The following is a 20,052-nucleotide window of genomic DNA, read 5'->3' on the forward strand; positions in this document are numbered from 1 at the left end:
ATAAATAAATAAAATAAATCCAAAATGCAGATGGTAGTTGCTTCTTGCCTCCAGCCCCTCAGGACGACTGTTCTATCAATCACAGAATCATGGGCTCCCATGGGATACCAATTCCTAACGATAAGTTATTTTTACCATCAGACTTTCTCTTAAACACTTATCCTTATACATTCTGAACATAACCTTACATAATAGGAGTTAATGGCTTTTGGAAGAGCATGAAAACTTAATATAGATGTCAAGGGAGGAGGAAATGGAGGGATGATTCTCTACAAAAGCTGCTACATGAGAACGGAGACTAGTACTTTGCAACTAAAAAGGATGGGCTAAAGTGAAGTAGAAAAGGGATGAAAAAAACATTAAGAAAGAGTTCTTACTGAAAATAAGATCAAGGTCCTTTCTTTGTGGCATTATCATTATATGTAACAGAGATCCCGCCGTCCCCCTGTACTGTGCTGGTTTAGGTACAATCTTGCCATGAAGCAGAAGATCTACAAGGGTTCTCCTACCGAGCATCTCTGGCTATGTAATTCTAGAGATTACCAAACTTTCCATCAAAGACAGTGCCTCTACTTCCACAGACCAGAAAAGGCATTCAAGGGCCTCCTGGTGGCCTAGGGATTAAGTCTCAGTGCTATCACAACTATGGTTGGCCTCAGTTCGATCCCCAGCCAGGGAGCTAACCCACATATGGCACACCAGACCTCTCATGTCTTGCCTGCTGTTCCCCTTAGCAGTATGTTTTAGTAAATATACCTGTTCTGTATCCCACTCTGTCTCTGGTGAATCCTCTCACACATACACACCCCCACCACCTGCCCTGCACCTCTGGTCTACACCCCAGTTCTTCTATGCAAAAAACAAATTAAAAAAAAAAAAGGAATTAAGACTGATCAGCCAAAATCATTACTTAAGGGAAAAAAAAAAAAGGCATTCGAATCTAGGGCTACAGCCAAGCCCAAGTAAAGCCCCAGCAGGATCACCTTTCAAGGGGGCGGTCCGAGGCCGGCCCTTGGGGGCCTGCTTCCCTTTGCCTTTGCCCAGCAACAGTTCAGCACTGCGCTCCCCATTGGGGCCCAGCTTCCCCATCAGGTGCTCCGGAATCCCCTTCAAGCCAGTTTTGGCCTGCAGCTGCTCCTCAGAGTCGCTCAAATCTGACAGGTCACTGTTGGTGCTGGAGTCTGAGTCCTGTCTGCAGGCCAAGCTTCGCTCATCCAGTGAGAACCTTTTCACAGCTTCAAAAGGAGCTTTGTTCTCCTGTGAAAAATCAGCTGGGGAGGACAGAAAGCTGCCTGAGTGCCTGCCAAAGACATTACTAAAGGTTTTGAGGAGGGGATTGTCCTGCTGCCCAGGCCCCACAGTTGGCCTCTCCTCTGTGGGGCTGGAGGAGAGAGTAGGCATTTCAATGGGCTGGGTGAGGCTGCTGGTGGGTGAACTGGAGCGGCCATTCCCCATTGCTGAGAGGCTCGGACCTCCGGTGGTAAGAGCTGAGCCCAGAACCCCGGACACCAGCTTGGAGGAGTCAGTTGTGATGAAGAGAGTTTTCTTCTTTGCTAAAGATGCCGAGTCTGCAGAGGAGTGAGACTCGGGCCAGCTGGGTGCTGCCTTAGAGGTGACTGTGGTAGCAGTGGAAGAGCTACCTGATGCCTGAGATGCAAAGCTGCTGAAAGGGCTGTGTTCAACTTTTTCCACAAATGCCAGGAAAGGGTTAGAGGGCTCTTCTCGGGACAGTTTAGGGGGCTGTAAAAATAGATTTTCATGACTCTCTGGGGTTCGGGTATTAAGGAGGCTCCGTGGAAAGGCTGGCGTGAGGGTGGGCATGGACTCTGCGGGCACTTTTCGGTCCACAGAGCTGCCAGCCTTAGAGCCGGATTTAGAATCTGCTCCAAGAGCGGATCTGCCTTTACATAGGCTCTCAAGGCTTTGTTTAAATGAGTCTCGACTGGAGGAATCATCAATCAAACTCTCTGAAGCGGTAGTGAAGTAGTTACTGGTGGGTAATGTTTGGGACATGCACTGAAAAAACAAGTTTTTGGAGAGGTCGGAGTCTTTCTGAGACTCTGGTGCAGAGCTGCAGCCAAAAGAGAAGCCCAAAGATTTGGTCTCTGTAGCTAGAACCCCATTGGATTGGCTCCTTCCACTTCCAAAAGTCAAAGGTTGTGATGAACTTGGGAGAGATGCTCCAAATCCAGAAGAAGCCAGAATAGAATTTCTTGAATTCTGAAAAGAAGGTAATCTAAGTTAGTGATGATGGCTTCTCTTAAGAACCTTATGATCTTTCTTGGATCTAGGTCAACATTTCTTGTGAGCTAGTCAACTTTTTTCTGCCTCTAATTCCAAGAAAACTGCCCTTAATATTAGATTTCATCAGCACTAGGGGAGAAACCTGCCAGAGACTACATAGAGGGTATCTATAGTAAGGTGAATTAGAAAACAGGATTTCATTTATCCTGTCACTCATTTGGTGATTAGCCAACTGGTTGTGGCAGCAGTAGAAGGCTGTGTAGGCCTCTTAGTATCTGTATGGACAAACTTGGGCATGTTCAGGATGGTATGGCCACTGACTTAGTATCTATCTATTTGGAAATGACAAGATACCACCAGGTAATTGGAGGAAAAGGGTTCCTGAGCAGAGATCAGCTTTTACTATGAAATATACTTAGTGACCTTGTTACTGGCTCAATTGTTAAGGTTTTGATTGATTTCAGCTATTGCAAAATGCCCATCTTACAAAAGTGACTTCAGCTTCCTGACAATCTTACTGTACATTAAGGAAAAGTATTCTCTTTATTAGTCTAGAATTCCCCAAAATGCACTCTTTTGAAATATGGCCATTTATTTATGGGTCCAAGTCAACTCAAAGATTGAATATCTGCTTTAATTATAGTTAGACCTAAAGATGCTAAAATTAAAGAATTTTAGCTCTTAAATTAAAGGTTATTGAACCCTTTTGTTATCATGAGGAGCTAATAAGACTCTAAAAAGGAAGTGTGGTCATGCTTCCAGCTTAACAAACTGGAGAATGAAAAAAACACTTTACTTCTTTTACCCTGACAATATTAACATCTGCATGTGAATAAAGGATAGGGTCATTTTTGAATATATATTACATTTCCATATATGCACACAGAGAGAAACATCCATGGGAAGGTATAAGCCGTTATGTATGTAACAGTTGCTAGTTTAAAAAAATCCAGATCCTTACATATAGATTACTAAAAATAATAATAAAATTAAAATTAACTTTCAGATAGTAGAGGATGGTCTCCCTGACCATTCACTTTAAAACACTAGAAATAAAAATTACTCCATGGCTGCTTAATGCATAAAGGTTTCCTTTTGGGGGGGCTTCCTTAGTGGCGCAGGCAACAGTTGAACGCAGCTCTATGAAGCTGTCTGCAGCCTCTGCAGTGCCAGTTCGATCCCCACCTACCTCCAAGCAGCCCACATGGTTAGCAGACCTCTCCTGTCTTGCCCACTGCTCCCCTCAGCAGTGTATTTCATCAATCTGCCTGTTCTGTTCCCCGCTCTGTCTCTGGTGAATCCTCACCCTCCTGTGCATCTGGCCTGTACCCCGGCTCTTGTATAAATAAAATAAATCTTTAAAAAAAAAAAAAAAAAGGGCCTCCCCGGTGGCGCAGCGGTTGAGCGCTGGGTTGCGAAGCTGCCCGCAGCCTCTGCAGTGCCGGTTTGATCCCCGGCCACCGGGCGAGGGTCCCACATGGCGCGCAGACCTCTCCTGCTGCCTGCTGCTCCCCTCAGCAGTGAATTTCGTCAGTCTGCCTGTTCTGTTCTACGCTCTGGCTTTGGTGAATTCTCTCACCCTTCCACGCTTCTGACTGTACCCAGTGCTTATATAAATAAGAAAAAAAAAAAAAAAAAAAGGTTTCCTTTTGGGATGATAAAAATTCCTGGAACTAGACAGTGGTGATGGTTGCACAACATTGTGGCTATACTAAAGGTCACAGCATTGTACACTTTAACATGGTTAAAATGGCCTATTTTATGTTAGGTATTATTTTACCACAGTGTAAAAAATTATTCCAGGTAAACAAAAGGACTGTTGTTGAAAAAGGGGGGAGTTTAATTTATTTAAGGTGCTCTTTAAATATGCAAGAGGAGTCTATATTAGGACTTTGTGTGAGGGTGGCACAGAGGCATGAGAACCTGGAAGGTGATCAACAGCCTCCAAATGACTGCTTCAGGGTATTTAGAGTTAAAAATTTAAAGTTCATTTCTTTCTTTTTTTTAAATTTTCCATTAACCAACTACCATTGATTTAAACCCTTACCCAACAAAAAAGAAGTGAATAGACAGACACAGCCCTGAGACTTTGTTGTTGTTTCACTAAGAGGATTTGGCCAGGAGCCTTGACACCTGCATGACTACAGGAAACCAGCATAGGTATACCTCAAGTTTCACTAGTAAAGTTACCCTTTAAAAATAAATACCCACATGAATGAAAAATAATTTGGATGGTCTTTAATTTTCCTTCAATGATTAAATTCCAAGTTCTTTTCTTATAGAAAGTGATGACAAACAGATTTCAACTCTATTTTTTGGGCAAGAAGTTTCTGGGGTCTGTGTCCCTATTTTAGATTCAACTTCATAATGGAAACATCCATTTCTGTATTTTTAAGTCACATCCCAGAAGAATATTTAGGCTAACACATTAGCAAAGTTACTGATATAGTTTCTCCAAGCAGTTTGGAAAATGCCCTTAGAATTAACATGTCATCCATTCATCTTTGCTTCTCCAAGAATAATAGCATACATTGTATCTCTTTTCACAGCATATAAAATTGGTGTATTTTGTAATCCCCATTTATATCTGTATTACCTTTGACATGGAGATGATTTTAATTAATTTGGGCAATTCAACACTACAAATCCTCACCTAGTTCTCTTGGGAATGCTGATGAAGTAACCATGAACAGTGTGAAAGCTGTATTTATAAGCCTTCTCTTCTGCATGGACACTTCACCTCTCTTCCTATTCCTGCACACTAGGGATTAACATGCTGCGTTTGTTAGGGAGGGGAAGTTGTCAGATGAAATGTACATGCCATTTTTTATTGGGTTTTGTTATATTTAAAATGATTCCATTTTAGGATGTGAGCTCCTTCAAATAGGAATTTCAAGTCTTTGTTTATAAAATACAGTACTTAGCACACAGTAATTTCCTACATATAGTTTACTATATATAGCAATTTTATTACTATATATAATTTCCTATATATATTCATTTAGTATTTTATCTTTGTATTTCAGATTCCAGTTTGAGCTAACAGCCAGTTTGGAAAAAAAAAAAAAAAAAAAAAGATTCCTTGGTGACCAAAAAAAGAGTTAACTTGATATTAACTTGCATTTAAAAGTTCCATTTCAGCAACAATACATACATACCAGAGAAAGAATACAGTACTATGGATACTACTGTGATTAATTCCATCAAATTTTCCAAGTAAGGTTTAAAAAGATTAAGTTGGGAAAACAACAACAAACTTTTATGGCCATATCAAATTATGGAAAGAAGCCTCATGTCAAGGGAAAATATAGAAATTGATGAACTGAGGGGGCCTCCCCGGTGGCGCAGCGGTTGAGCGCTGGGTTGCAAAGCTGCCCGCGGCCTCTGCGGCGCCGGTTCGATCCCCGGCTGCTCCCCGGCCACCAGAGGAGGGTCCCACATGGCGCGCAGACCTCTCCTGCCGCCCGCTGCTCCCCTCAGCAGTGTATTTCGGTCCTTCTGCCTGCTCTGCTCCCCGCTCTGGCTCTGGTGAATTCTCTCACCCTCCCGCGCTTCTGACTGTACCCAATGCATGTATAAACAAACAAACAAACAAACAAATAAATACATAAATAAAAATACATGCCTCTTTAAAAAAAAAAAAAAGAAATTGATGAACTGAAAATATGGGTTGGTAATAGTAATTTTCACATCATCTTAATTATAGTGTTTACCATCACCAACACTTAATTCATTAACCTTGTGTCTTGTAGTCCTGGTATAGGTTCGACCACTACATGAACTAAACAGATCACTGAATTAAAAAGATTCCTCACCAGATCTATTTCAACATCTCATTAAATTGACTTGTATAATCAGTTTTTGATTAGCTCAATTGTTCAGGTGACTGTTAAGAGCTAATAAAGTTATTAAAATAGACGCATTTGCCCAATGAGCAGTTAAAGGACTATCTACAGAGTACAATTTAAGGCTTGTTTCAGAAATACTCCTTCCCTGTGGCATAGGAGGTGCTTTTTAATGTGTTAACAATAAAGAGGGTAAAAGAATGAACCCGAATCTTGAAAATCTGCCCCTGAAACAACTCACCTCTCCTGGGGCCTGTGACCAGCTGCCTTTCTGTTTTTCCGGCCCAGTCCCTGCTGCAAGGCCAGTGTCTGAGATCCTCACCGTGGTTGGGGTAGAGCTGGCGGTAGTGACCACAGCTGCTGAAGCCACCATGCCCTGGCCAACTTGTTCCAGTGTTTTTCCTGTCTCTTTGTTTTCGGCTCCACCCACCTCTGGAGCCAAAGGTGTCTGACCTGTGGCTGTAGAATACGGAGTGAAAGGTACAGGTGTCTCCCCACCTACTGGCTCATCCTGCACCACCAGAGTCCTGCCGTTTTCTTTGGTGTAAGTGGCAAAGCGAATGTTGCGGTTAATCTGAGGGACAAATGCAGTTGATGGCTGCTTCGCTCTCTGATCCAGCCCTGGCTCTCCACTGGCATTCCCTCCTTTCCAGGGCCCTCGGCTTGCCTCACCTCCATCGCTCCCATTACTGTCTACTTCACCCCTGTCTCCTTTTAATTTCTTTGATGCAGGGTCACACCCAGAGTCCGAAGCACTTTTCCTCCTTCGGCCATCTTTCCCCTCTATGCTCTCTCTCTTCTTCTTTCCTTTGGAAGATTTTACTGCTTTTAAGGTACCCCCCTACAAAACAAAATTCAAAAAAGATTTATTATCAGGGACTTTCCAACCTGTGAAAACCATAAATCAGAAGCAGACTATCAAAGCAGGCATAGATCGCCAAGTTCCAATGCCATCTCTGAGACTCCCCTTTGTCAAAAACCTCCAATCTTCCTGTGATTCCATTTACATAACACATATTCAAGACAGTGGTTACTAGAGATTAATAAACTTGGCAAACTTTCCCTTAAACAAAATGCATTGAACTTCCTGAAATACACTTTGAGGGTTTAAAAAATTTGTGGAATTTATTTTACAAAACAAACTGTGAAAGCTATTCTGAAAGCTCATTTACCCCTTGATGATAAAATCTATTTACTTCCTTGTTAGACAGAAAGTGGCACTTCAAGTACTGAAATATAAAATATAAGATCTCCTCAATCCAGAAGTCACTAATAGGAAAGTCACAATAGGAAAACCAACATTTGTGAGCCAATGACCAAAGGAAAGATGACTCCAACAGAAGTCTAGATTGTTCTATGGACACTATAAAGACACAAACAGGCTCCAGACATTGTTTAAAAGCAATTAGAGGGAAATAAAAAAGGCAGGCTACCACAGACCAAACAGCCAAACCTCTCAGCTCTTGAAATAATTTCACTCATGCAATATTACTTGTGCCTTAGTGTAGAGGCCAAATAATTCTTATGTCTGAATGAAATCTTTCCCTAAGGAAAAGGGGAGGAAGTCTTGGGAGACAGCTAACATTATCTTAGGCAATCTTTATGCAGCAAGGACTTGTATCTGTAATATTCCTTAGACTGGTATCCCACCATGAAGCAGGTATTCCTTTCAGTTTTATTCAAACCTTCATATCGTTTTTTTATTCAGATAACGTGGGTTAGGACTGCAAAAAGTTAGTGACAGTTATTTAGTCATTACATTTACCAACTTAAGTCTACTTTTATTGCCATTGAATATTTACAGATTGTGTAGATCTGTACATTTGTTGCAATCATTATTGCCACTGTTGTAACTAAAATGTTTTCAAATTTTATATGTCTTCCTGCACTTCTATATTTCTTTTCTGTCTTCGATTCTGTCTTAACTCCTTTAATTTCCTACTACAACTCTTAACCAAAGTTCAAGATTTACTTGTTTCCCCCATACTGTCGGTAATATTAATCTAAGTTTCTCAATCTTTCATTCAAGAGCTATTTTTATTTGCTAAAAATAGTTTTCATTTGATCTTTTTTTAAAACATCACCTTTTCTTCAACCCCTATCACCACCTAGTTTTTAGTGTCATGGAACTATAGAAGTATGGTCGGTGAAATCTCTCTTTTCCTGTTCATGATGAGATAACCGTGGATATCTAAGAAGGGTTACTGTAGAATCTGTCTATGGAACTGATTGTATAACTGTTAATAATAATCACACTTTGCTATCTGAGAGTCACATCATGGCAAAGCTATAAACGTTAAGAAGGAACATCTGTTGCAGAAAAACACAGATCTCATCACTCACTCATCTAGCCAATTGGCAGAGCCTAGCTCACAGCAACCTCCCTGAGCAACAACTTATATGTCCTAAAAAAACAGGACACACGTGATTAGGAGCAGCCTAGGACACTATGACCAACACCCTCCAGCTTTATCTGGCCAGATGAATGTACCTTATCATGTAACAGGTGTTTAATATATGAATGAAATAAGGAAGAGAATACAAAAGGGGACTTATACATCATCAAAGTAACAGGTGTTTAAAGCCATATAAATATAGTCAAGAGAACTATTCTATCTGTGGTAATATAATATGTAGTAAAGAGCTATTAAATTTAATCCTGAATCTTCTTTTCCTACTGTGATCTTATTTTAGCAGGTCAGGAATAACTGGATAAAGATGAGAACGGACAATATACTTTGCTGAAGTAGTCAACATAGCAGTATTAGAGGTGTTAAGAGACTATGAGAAATACACAGATAGTTGTCTGAGTCAATGTCCTGCTGAAGGAAATTCACACAGGAGTTCTTGATTGGTTAGGCAACAATTTGCAACACTATTTTTTTTGGCAGGGGGTCGGGGGATGGAGGGTGGGGGACACCATGATAATTCTAAATGAACCAAGAGTTGGCCTGGTTCATAATTATGGAGTAATCCACTGTGTGCTGAGCACTGAAATAGGTACCTGTTTGGTTTGATTCTTCTTGGGATATGGAATTTCATACTCCCTTGGAGCTCACTACCACCTAATGGAAAGAAAAAGAGGATGCAGCTTCTCCTCCCTCTCTTATTACAGACTAGGTCATGAATATTACTACCACTTATTATGTCTTTAACTTTCTACTCTATTTTTCAAATGTATCTGTCCTTAAAGAACATAAGAAGAAATAGTTAGGCTATGAACTTTTAAATGGCTAGAGAACATAGCCATGACTAAAGGAGCTGTCTCAGATACTAGGTTTCTTTCTTGAGATTATACTCCCTTAACTAGACCAGACCATGGAAAGTAATGAATGTAAAGTGACCAGAACTGAAAGCCAGAGTATCCTTGGATAACACACACATAAAGAATCTACATAACAAGATAATGCAAGTTGAGGAGTCTACTCAGACTCAGTTCATTACTGTACCTCATTCTGAGGCGTTGAATTATCCATCAGCATCACATGGATCAATCTGGGATCTACGGACTTGATCTCACCACTCTACGGTAGGAGCAGGATGGCAAAAAAAAAAAAAAAAAGAAAAAAAGAGAGAGAGAAAAGATGTAAAGCCTAGTCCACCAAAAACACATGTATTTTTCTAATCTATGTAATTATCTCTTTGTTCCTACCCCCCGACTAGAATGAAAGCCTCATGAAAGCAGAAATCTCTACAATCTATTTACTGCTAGAATAAAAACATATTTTTAAAAGATTTACTTATTCATTTACACAAGAACCAGGGTACAGGCCAGATGAGCGGGAGGATGAGAGAATTCATGAGAGACAGAGCAGGGAACAGAACAGGCAGACTGACAAAATACACTGCTGAGGGGAGCAGTGGGCGAGGCGGAGAGGTCTGTGGCATTATGTGGGACCCTCGCTGGCAGGCCGGGATCGAACCGGCGCTGCAGAAGCTGCAGACAGCTTCACAGCACCGTGCTCAACCACCTACGCCACCAGAGGAGGCCCTAACAACATATTTTAAAGCAAGGTCTGGAAAATAGTAAGCATTCAAATATTTGTTGAGTGAATAAAGGAACTGAGTTCAATGTTCTAGTGTCTTTTTTAGAGACATTAATTTCAAATTTTTCATCTCTTAAATAATCCTATTCTGTATAACAAAGAAATCGAAAAACATCAGAAGCAATGATCATTAAAAATACTACTTTAAAGAATAAAAACAATGTGAGTGTCGGATTTATGTGCACTTCCTTTGATGCAGCAATTCTATGCCTAGAAATTTATTTCAATAAATAATGTGAAATAGTGTACAATGACATACGGTCTAGGATATTAACTGTGGCATTATTTGAATTAGTGAAAGTACTGTCAATGATTTAAATGGCCATCATTTTAGATTAAATTAGTTATGATACTTCATTAGAGGAAGAGGAGGCATCTATTTTAAAAGGATGAGGCAGTTTCTATAAATTGACACAAAGACATTTATAATTTATAATTAAGTAAAAAGGGTAAAAATTACAGAACTCCATGTAACATATGACCCCATTTGTTAATGTATGATTTACATAAGTATTATATAAGATAATATGTCAGGACACAGAGACATAAGATGAAGAATATGGATACATACCAAACTGTTTAACGTTGGTTACTATTGGAGTGAGTGCTATTTCCCTAGGGGAAGGGGTGGCTTTCACTATTTATTTTATACTGTTTCAAATTTTAAAATAAAGATTAGTAATAAAAAGTCAAGACATAAATAAAATCATGTATGTTTACATTCAATATGACTTTTAAAGCAAAGTCTGAAACAAATTCAAGATGTCATAAGTAGCTTTTGTTTCGAAACATTCTACTGTTTTTCCTAGACAGGTCTCCAGGTGCTATGCTCTTTCCACTTATTACTTCAGAGACAATTTTTTTCAGCAGAAAAAGAGAATATCAGCATCTAAGGTATAAATACTACAAAAGCAAATGCTAACTGACCCAGATTTTTGACTATAAGTTTTTATGAATATGATAAAATGACACCACTTCACATTTGTACATTGCTTTACCGATTTCAAAGCACTTTCAAATACCTTATCTCAGTTCCCAAATCAGAGCTGTGAGGTTCAGTGGCAAGTTATCTAATTACCTCTAACTTACTGATGAGAACAGCAAGGTTAAGAAGTTAAACAGCCTTTCTCAGTGTCATATAGTCATTAAATGATCCAGAGACGGAACCCAATTCTTCTTCCATGTCGTGGAACAACACTGTTAGGGGATGGTCAGGTCTTAAACAAAATAACACAGCGCCTACCTCAGTTACTGACACCTCCATAAGACGGGTGATAGAGTCTTGATGACTCACGACACCACAGAGCCAACTTTCTTCCCCCTCAGGCTGGTATACTTTGACCCTGTGACCTTGAACACTGTAGGGACCTAAAAGAGAGATTAGTCAGTTTCAAATATTTTTGGTTAAGCTATATTTCCTAAGTATTTTTTAAAACAGAAGGAAAATTATATGGTGTAAGTCTTTGGTACTTTCAGTCCTTTAAATGGAGTTCCATACTCAGCAACAAAACTTATTTTTCGGGCCTCCCTGGTGGCGCAGCAGTTGAGCGCTGCGTTGCGAAGCTGCCTGCAGCCTCTGCAGCGCCGGTTCAATCCCCGGCTGCTCCCCGGCCACCAGAGGAGGGTCCCACATGGTGCGCAGACCTCTCCTGCCGCCCGCTGCTCCCCTCAGCAGTGTACTTCGGTCCTTCTGCCTGCTCTGCTCCCTGCTCTGGCTCTGGTGAATTCTCTCACCCTCCCGCGCTTCTGACTGTACCCAGTGCTTGTATGTATGTATAAATAAATAAATAAATCTTAAAAAAAAAAAAAAACCAAAAAAAAAACCAACTTATTTTTCCCCAGTGACTCTGTAAATTCTGTTAACTTGGAGATTCCTTAAAATCACCCAAACTTGATTCTATTTTACCTCAACTGTCTGATTATCGAAACAATACAAGGAAGAGAAAGCAAACTTATGAATCAAAGACTACAGGTAGTAAAAAAATGTACCCAGTTCTATCTGACATACATAAAAATATGGGAGGATAGTATGTTGTCAAGTGTTATTATGTTAAGTGACCATAGAGATGATACACAACCTTGCATTCTGCTATTTGACTTTCAATAACAGTAGGTAGAGAGTTCAATTTATTGAGGTTTCCAGTCTCTGCACTAATAATAGTCTGAACAAATATAGCACTTGTCTTCCTAGGAACACAGAGTTTCAAAGATATTACTTTATCAGCAGGTAATGCTACCCTGCAATTTTAGCTGCCCATCCAAAAAGGACAGTTTCTCTCTCAGGTTTATCTTATACATTTGAGACTATATAGCTAAATCATTATTTGAATTTTCTCAGAGCTATAATTAAGCTTTTTATTTTTTCTAATACATACTCATATACATCTCCCTCTATCATTCTGTCCACTCAGTAGTCTATCAAATTTTCCTTATGTTCTTATTCCATGATTTCCCTTGATTATTAAACATTCTATCCTGATACTCCCTTTCCTCAAATAGGCCAGTACTCTTATTTTTACCTGTTTAGGTTTAGTTTGATAAGAGAATCAAGGACCCTATTTCACCAACAAACATGATTATCATGGAGGCTCAGAAAGGAAGAGGAGTGAATGTGACATGAAGGGAAGGATAACTGAAGCAATAGCCTGCCCTTTGTGTAAAATCTTTCATAAAACCTGTATCTGACCTGGAAAAAGTTAACAATCTTTTTTTTGGTTTTCATTCTTGAAAAGCAGCATGCTGTTAATGTGCATGAGTCTGTAGACACCTCACTTTATGAATATACCTTGTTGGTGTCTTAAAAGTCTTTATTCTTGAAAACCTGACAGAGAGTAAGCTCAACAAGGGCAGAGATTTTTTAGCTCATGGTTATATCTCCAATACCTTAACATAGCGTTTAATAGGTTTGTCCTTATAAATACTTAAAACACAAAACAGCCACAAAACTGTGTATTATGAAATGCAATGTGTAGGGGAGATAGTGGTCTCAGTATTTTCCCAATCTATTCTAGAGATCCAGTCAACTGGTGACATTTTTTACTCTAGTTACAAAAAGAAGGTAAGCACAAATGTTTAGAGTGGTGTGTTATCCTCCCCATTTTCAACACTGACCAAACACACCTGATTCAGAATTCAGTGACAGAAGACTGTCTGTTCTTACCTCTGCTGAATATCTCTTGTAACTTTTGGTCACTGATCAAAGCATTAACTGTTTCTCTCAGTGCAGCATGTTCCAGAAGAATTTGGTTTTGGCTATCTGTTCCCATCTGGTAATGATGAAAGAAGAAAACTGAACATTAAAATGAATAGTAATGATATCTAACCAGATAAGAAGAATCATACCCCTGAGGAACTCTGTATCAGGTTCTGCCAAAGAATATTTTGTAGGACCCTAGTCTCATGAGATGCAAAAAACAAGGATGTTACTACGATCAATTAGATTTAAGAAATATCAAATGCTATATGTTTCTACATACAATAGCGTGTTAAAGGCTCTGAGCAGCCATGAGGAAAAATACCTGTTTAGGTCAGTGTTTCTCATACTTATGTAACCACAAAACATTTTACTCCATGTAAATCTTTTGGCTTATTTTGGTATTTATCCAACAATTACCAAGTGTCTACTCATGTAATCATGAGGTTTACAAAGATTATAAAGTAAGGTTGCTGAGAGGGAGTGAGGGAGGAAGACCTATCAACAAAGAAATAATCATTAATATTTCACAGAACTCAGTTTAGGAAATACTGCTCTTGGCTGCCTCAATAAGACAGAAAAACTCTTAAAAGTCCTCTGGTTTTTAACCTTTAGACATGATCCCTACAAAGTGAGAAATATTACCATCCATAAATTTTGAAGCTCTAACTCAGACAGATACTAGTTTATTTAAACTATGAACTTATCACCTTTTTCTTTGTAACTAAAGATATAATACTTAAAATTTTCAGTATTTAATGCTTCTTGGAGTCAGCCCAAACTCTCAGCCTCCCTTCCACTAACATAAATGTAGGCCCCTCAGGCTCAAGTTATAGAAGTAGCTACCTCTTCTGAGCAGACCCTCAGAATTATGGTCTGAAGTTATTTGAGGTTAGGGTGTGGGCTTGTAGAATAGGAAAGATATCTCAGCCACCAAATGTACTTTACAAAGAAGCAGAGAAACTTTAAAAGGCAGAGAATTATTGGAAGGAAGTTCTTTTGAATCAGGCTTGGGGTCTGGCTCTACTCTTGGTTCTTGTCTCAGTAAGGAATGAATTTAAGGTCGAGACCAGAGTTAGGCAGAAAGAGATTTATTGGCAGATGAGGAGAAGGACAGTAAAGCTCTCTGAGCAAAGAGGGATCCTGAATGGGTAGCCATTGAGAGGGCAAAAAGCAGGGGTTTATATGAGTATAGAGGGGTTGGGGATGGGGATCTGACGGGCATCTCAGTGCTGTTGTCTCTTATTGATTGGTCGAGGCCCAACCCTGGTCTGTTTTCCTGGAATGAGCTTTGGTCTGTTGCTTTGGCATTGTGTGGGTTTTCTGAAGAATCGGTTTTTACTGGGTTGGGGCATCCTGACCCCAGTCTAGCTACCTACCCCAGTCTAACTTCCTCATTCACTTGCATCAATACTAAAAGAAAACCATCTATATTTATAATCAACAAAGAAATTAGCCAAGAGAGACATAAACTTAGGACTAGAACAAGTGTTAAGTACCTGGAACAGATGCAACCCATTAGCATCTGACAGGAAACGAAGCTCTCGATCCAGAAGGTATTCAACTGGAACCACAGAACCCAAACCCAGTTTATCTACTAGGGGAGTAAAAGTCTGTGAAGTACAATAAGAAATTGATTAGAATTTGAAAAAGAAAATAAGAATTCAACTCAATCTCTACTTCAGAGAAAAATATCCATTACTAATGTCTTTCAACCTAGAAATATATATATAAATATATATAATATATAAATAATATAAATAAATATAATATAAAAATATAAATAAATATAACATAAAATATAAATAAATATATATAAATATATAATATATAAATATATAAATATGTCTCTCAACCTAGAAATATATATATATAAATATATATATATATATATAAATAAGCTAAAGCATAAGTCCTTGGGAACACTCCCAAGCCAGGATCTGTCTGCCAGATAATCAAAGGAAGCATACCAGAGCAGAAGCTAAACACTCTTATTTATGGTTGAAAATGACAAGACAAATGAAAAATTCCTTATTCTCTCTAGAGATCTGAATAATTATCTTGCCAGGCTTCAAGAGGACTAAATTACAGTCAACTCCCAGAAAAAAAGTTATGCCATTACCATCTCTAGAATACCTGAAATCTTTGTGAGATTTCTAAAATAAAAACTGGTATAAATATGCATGGATAAATTCATATTATTATTTCATTAATAAAAAGTTCACAAAAGTCACCAAGGGGCCCTGATCCATTTAAGTTTCTTCTGAAAGTTCAATTAGAAACAAAAAGAAACAAATGAAAAAAGACAACTAGTTTAGAAAGTGGTAATATGTATAATAAACAGGTAAAAAAAATGTTTGGTTTAGATACTACTAATTTAATTTGGTTAGACACAGGAGAAATAAATATAGGATGGCCTCCCTGGTGGCCTAGGGGTTAAGTTTCAGCACTATCACCACTATGGCCTGAGTTCAATACCCGGCCAAGGAGCTAACCTACATGACACAGCAGACCTCTCCTATTTTGCCTGCTGCTCCCCTTAGCAGTATATCTGCCTGTTCTTCTCCCCACTCTGTCTTTGGTGAATCATCTCAACCCTCCCCCAACCCTGCAACTCTGGCCTACACACTCCAGTTCTTCTGAGCAATAAATAAATAAATAAATAGATAAATAGATAAATAAAAGAAAAAAAGTGACCAATTATTCTATACTTTTTTTTTTTACCAGCAGAAGCAGAAGTGTTTTATTTGAAGGTCCTTTACAATGAAACTTTTAAACAGGATAATTGTAGACATCTGCTTCCTGTACCTTAACATATACTTTGTTTTTTGTTTTTTAAAGATTTATTTATTTATGCATACAAGAGATGGGGTACAGGCCATAGATGCTGGGAGGGAGAGGATTCACTAGAGACAGAGTAGGGAACAGAATAGGCAAACTGGCTGAAATACACTGCTGAGGGAAGCACCTGCGCCACCAGGGAGGCCCTATTCTATACTTTGTTAACAGAAACAAATGTATACTGTCAGAATTAAATTTTGTCCCACCTCATGAAACAATTTTAAAAAGCTAAGCACAAACAACAAAAAGGAAAAATAAACAAGTGGGAGGAATACCACCTCACATTAAAAGCTTTTGGGGCCTCCTTGGTGGCACTAGGGGTTAAGTCACAGCACTATGAAGTTATCTGTAGCCACTGCAGCACGAGTTCAATCCCTGGCCAGGGGGCTGACCCACCAGACGCAGTAGACCTCTCCTGTCTCACCTGCTGCTCCCCTCAGCAGTGTATTTCAGTCAATCCTCCTGTTCTGCTCCCCACTCTGTCTTTGGTGTCCTCTCACCCCTCACACCTCTGGCCTATACCCCAGTTCTTGTATCCATGAAAAGGCAACTCATGGAATGGGAGGAAATATTTGCAATATATTATCATACATCTGATAATAGGGTTAATAGCCAAATATATAAGGAACTCATACAACTCAACAGCAAAACAGAAAGAACACAATTAAAATATGGGCAAATTACTCAGAAGACATTTTTTCTGAAGAAAGTATATAAATGACCAACAAGTACTTGATAAGGAGATTAATGTCACTAATCTTTAGCAAAATGCAAACTGAAACCACAATACCTAACATCTGCTACAATGGCTATTAACAAAGATAAAAGATTTTAAGTGAGACAAGGATGTTGGTAAGAGGGAACTCTTGTGCAGTGTTAGTGGGAATGTAAATCAGCACAGCCATTATGGAAAACAAAATGGAGGCTTTTCAAAAAATTAAAAATATACCTACCATATGATCTAGCAAACCCACTTCTGTATATATAGCTAAAGGAAATGAAATCACTATCTCACAGAGTTATCTGTACCCCCATGTATACTGCAGTATTATTTATAATAACCAAGACATATCAACAACCTGTGTCTGGCATGGATGAATGGATAAAGAAAATGTGGTACATGATATAAACCACAGAGTACTATTCAGCCATAAAAAATGGGTAATTCTGCCACTGATGGCAACATGGACGAACCTTGAGGGCACTATGCTAAGTGAAATAAGTCAGACACAGAGAGATAAATACTGTGTGACATAACTTACATGTGACATCGAAAAAAAATATCATAGAAACAGAATAGATTGGTGGTTGCCAGGGGTAGAAGGTATGGGAGAAATGGGTGAGGTTAATCAAAGGGTACAAACTTCATTTACAAGATGAATAAGTTCTGAGGATCTAATGTATGCCATAGAGACTATACTGTATTGTATACTTTAAAGTTGCTGATAGTATAGATTGTAAAAGTTCTTACCACACACAAAAAAAGGTAACTATGTGAGCCAATGAATAAATTAACCTTACTGTGGTAATCATTTTGACATTTATACATATATATCAACTGTCAAATTGTACACAAACTTACATAATGTTTTATGTCTCAATGAAGCTGGAAAAAAATACAGTTTCCATCAGGAAAAAAAGACTAAGAATTATAAACATTGTTTCATAACCTTACTATAAGAAAAGACTTTAGTCCCTTTCTTTTTTAGTGAAGAAATTCTTTAGAAACAAAAAGTAACAAATATTAGCTAATGTAAAAAAGTTTCAGAAGACACAAGAGAAAAAGATCTCCCCTAATTTCTGTGTTGGTAAATTCAGAAAGGCAGTGTTAGGACAAAACATGGAGCTTTGAGTACTCTAATGAGTTCAGGTTTAAAGAAAACCCAGTTATAGAATAGAAGTAAAGCCGAAATATTTCTAGACAGTAAAATTCTCTTACCAGGGCTGGCCACTGTGCAATTGAGACTTGAGTGCCCTGGACAAGGACTGGGTCCTTCCGGGGTGCCCATACTAGAGACCCTTCTAGTAGAAGCACAATAACTTCTTCAGCATGAACTTTAACCCAGGAGTGTTGTTTCCAGTTACAGCCATCAAATTCTACGAAGATCTGCAAAGATACAAAAAGCCGTTTGAAGGTCATATTTGGAAGAATTTCATACTAAAATATATAAACACAACCCCCCTGTTTTGAACAACTGACTAGTAAAATTCTACTAACTTGTTTTTAAGTTCTCTTAATGGATTTCAATAAAAACCAATCTTACTTCAGCACCAGGAAGCTGGCCTCAGCCCCAATCTGAAAAGGGGGAACAGAGTTAAAAGGGGACATGAATTATCCAGTTAGTAATTTTTAGCAATGACCCTAATGAAATTTGCACCTCTGAGTTTCCCATTCATATCTATGCACACTAACAGGGGCTTTCTATGTATCAGGCACCATGCTAGGCTCAGTGATATAGAGAGGAATCTAGCACATTTCCAAGTCTCAAGGAACTCACAGTCTTACATATTGGAAATAAAAAATTACCGTTTTTTCATACTTCTACTGAAAATGACTATGAATTACTTTCAAAATTAGTTTGAATAGGTGGAATATATGTGTTACAAAATAATATTGGTGGGGGGGGGGGTAAACCAGTTCTACCAGTGCAGTGTGTGGATTTCTTATGTATTACTGCCAGCAATGATCTCAAATTTGCTAGCAGAGGCAAGCTGTCATCACAATGCTTTGCTTCCTCCCTGAGACACTTCACTTTTGAGACATACTTAGGTAGACACTGTAAAGAGTTTGTGTTTTTTTATTTTTTAAAGAGATTCACATGAAAGGAAACTACATTTTTCTAACAATGTACCTAAGTTTAGTTTTTCCACATAAATTCTGACTTAGCAAAAAAGGGGAAGACATATACACAGGGGTACCTGGTATGTCCAGTGCCTAATATATAGCTGGCCACAAATGAAAGGGTAGAGTATATATTTATATTCCATTCCATTTTCAAATAATTTTAGTTGGTTTTTGGGAAACAAATGCAATAAGATGATAATATATGCATTAAAAATCAGAGCCAAGTGAACTACAATAAGAAGATAATTATCAAAGTGAAAAACAGGGGGAACGTAGGCAGGCATTAAGGATGTATAGAGCTGCTATAACTGAGTGGTATTATTTGGTTCTGAACTTCCTGAAGGCCAATCTGAAAATGAAGAGTCAGTCACACAGTTCTCACTGTCTACAAGCAAAACATAAAGCAATGAAGAGGTCAGTCACACAGTTCTCACTGTCTACAAGCAAAACATAAAGCAATTAAGAGGAAAGCAACACTTTCCCAACCTCCTGGCTCTATGAGAAATTTCTCATAGAAATTTCACATGAAACTTCCTAAGGCAACAATGAGGTGTGGTAGGACAACATCAGAATCTCCTCAGCCATTAACTCCCAACTGGGAACCATGAAGTTACCAGGAAGATCTATCTGTAAGAACTTGGAGGCACCAGGTATTTCCTATAGACTAAGTACTAGAGGTCTTGCACAGGTATGTACCATTACTTTTCAAATATGTAGATAATAGAATGAAAAAAATTCAAAACTATTAACACAATTACTGAACTTTTGTTGATAAATGTTCTCCTCCAATCACATAAAAATTAAAGTTATGATTATATGAAAATTTGGGACACTAAACTTCAAAGGTGTCAAACTATAATAGTCTAGCATTAGGCTTAATAACTTCATAGGCAATAAATACTTGTGAACTGAGGCACACTGTGGAAAAGTTATCCCAGAGGTTAAATTTATCATATAAAGCTCTATTTTTATAATTTATAATACAAGCAAGCTCCACTTCTACTTAAAAAACAAACAATAACCAAGGTTGAAAGGAGC

General features: G+C 38.5%; 1 protein-coding gene across 1 annotated transcript in view; it reads right to left on the reverse strand.

Annotated features, from left to right (window-relative positions):
* KDM3B (lysine demethylase 3B) overlaps window positions 1-20,052 on the reverse strand; it is a 60,246-nt gene that overhangs the window by 26,386 nt on the left and 13,808 nt on the right. Inside the window, exons 2-8 of the mRNA XM_037509212.1 lie at window positions 18,109-18,276; window positions 14,828-14,941; window positions 13,296-13,401; window positions 11,379-11,503; window positions 9,539-9,613; window positions 6,331-6,930; window positions 984-2,220 (exon numbers count right to left, since the gene is read on the reverse strand). Coding sequence (XP_037365109.1) covers window positions 984-2,220; window positions 6,331-6,930; window positions 9,539-9,613; window positions 11,379-11,503; window positions 13,296-13,401; window positions 14,828-14,941; window positions 18,109-18,276 — 2,425 coding nt within the window. The remainder of the gene's footprint in view (window positions 1-983; window positions 2,221-6,330; window positions 6,931-9,538; window positions 9,614-11,378; window positions 11,504-13,295; window positions 13,402-14,827; window positions 14,942-18,108; window positions 18,277-20,052) is intronic.

The sequence above is a fragment of the Talpa occidentalis genome, unplaced genomic scaffold, assembly GCF_014898055.3.
Source record: "Talpa occidentalis isolate TD23 unplaced genomic scaffold, MPIMG_talOcc4v2.1 talOcc4.13, whole genome shotgun sequence".
NCBI classification, from domain to species: Eukaryota; Metazoa; Chordata; class Mammalia; order Eulipotyphla; family Talpidae; genus Talpa; species Talpa occidentalis.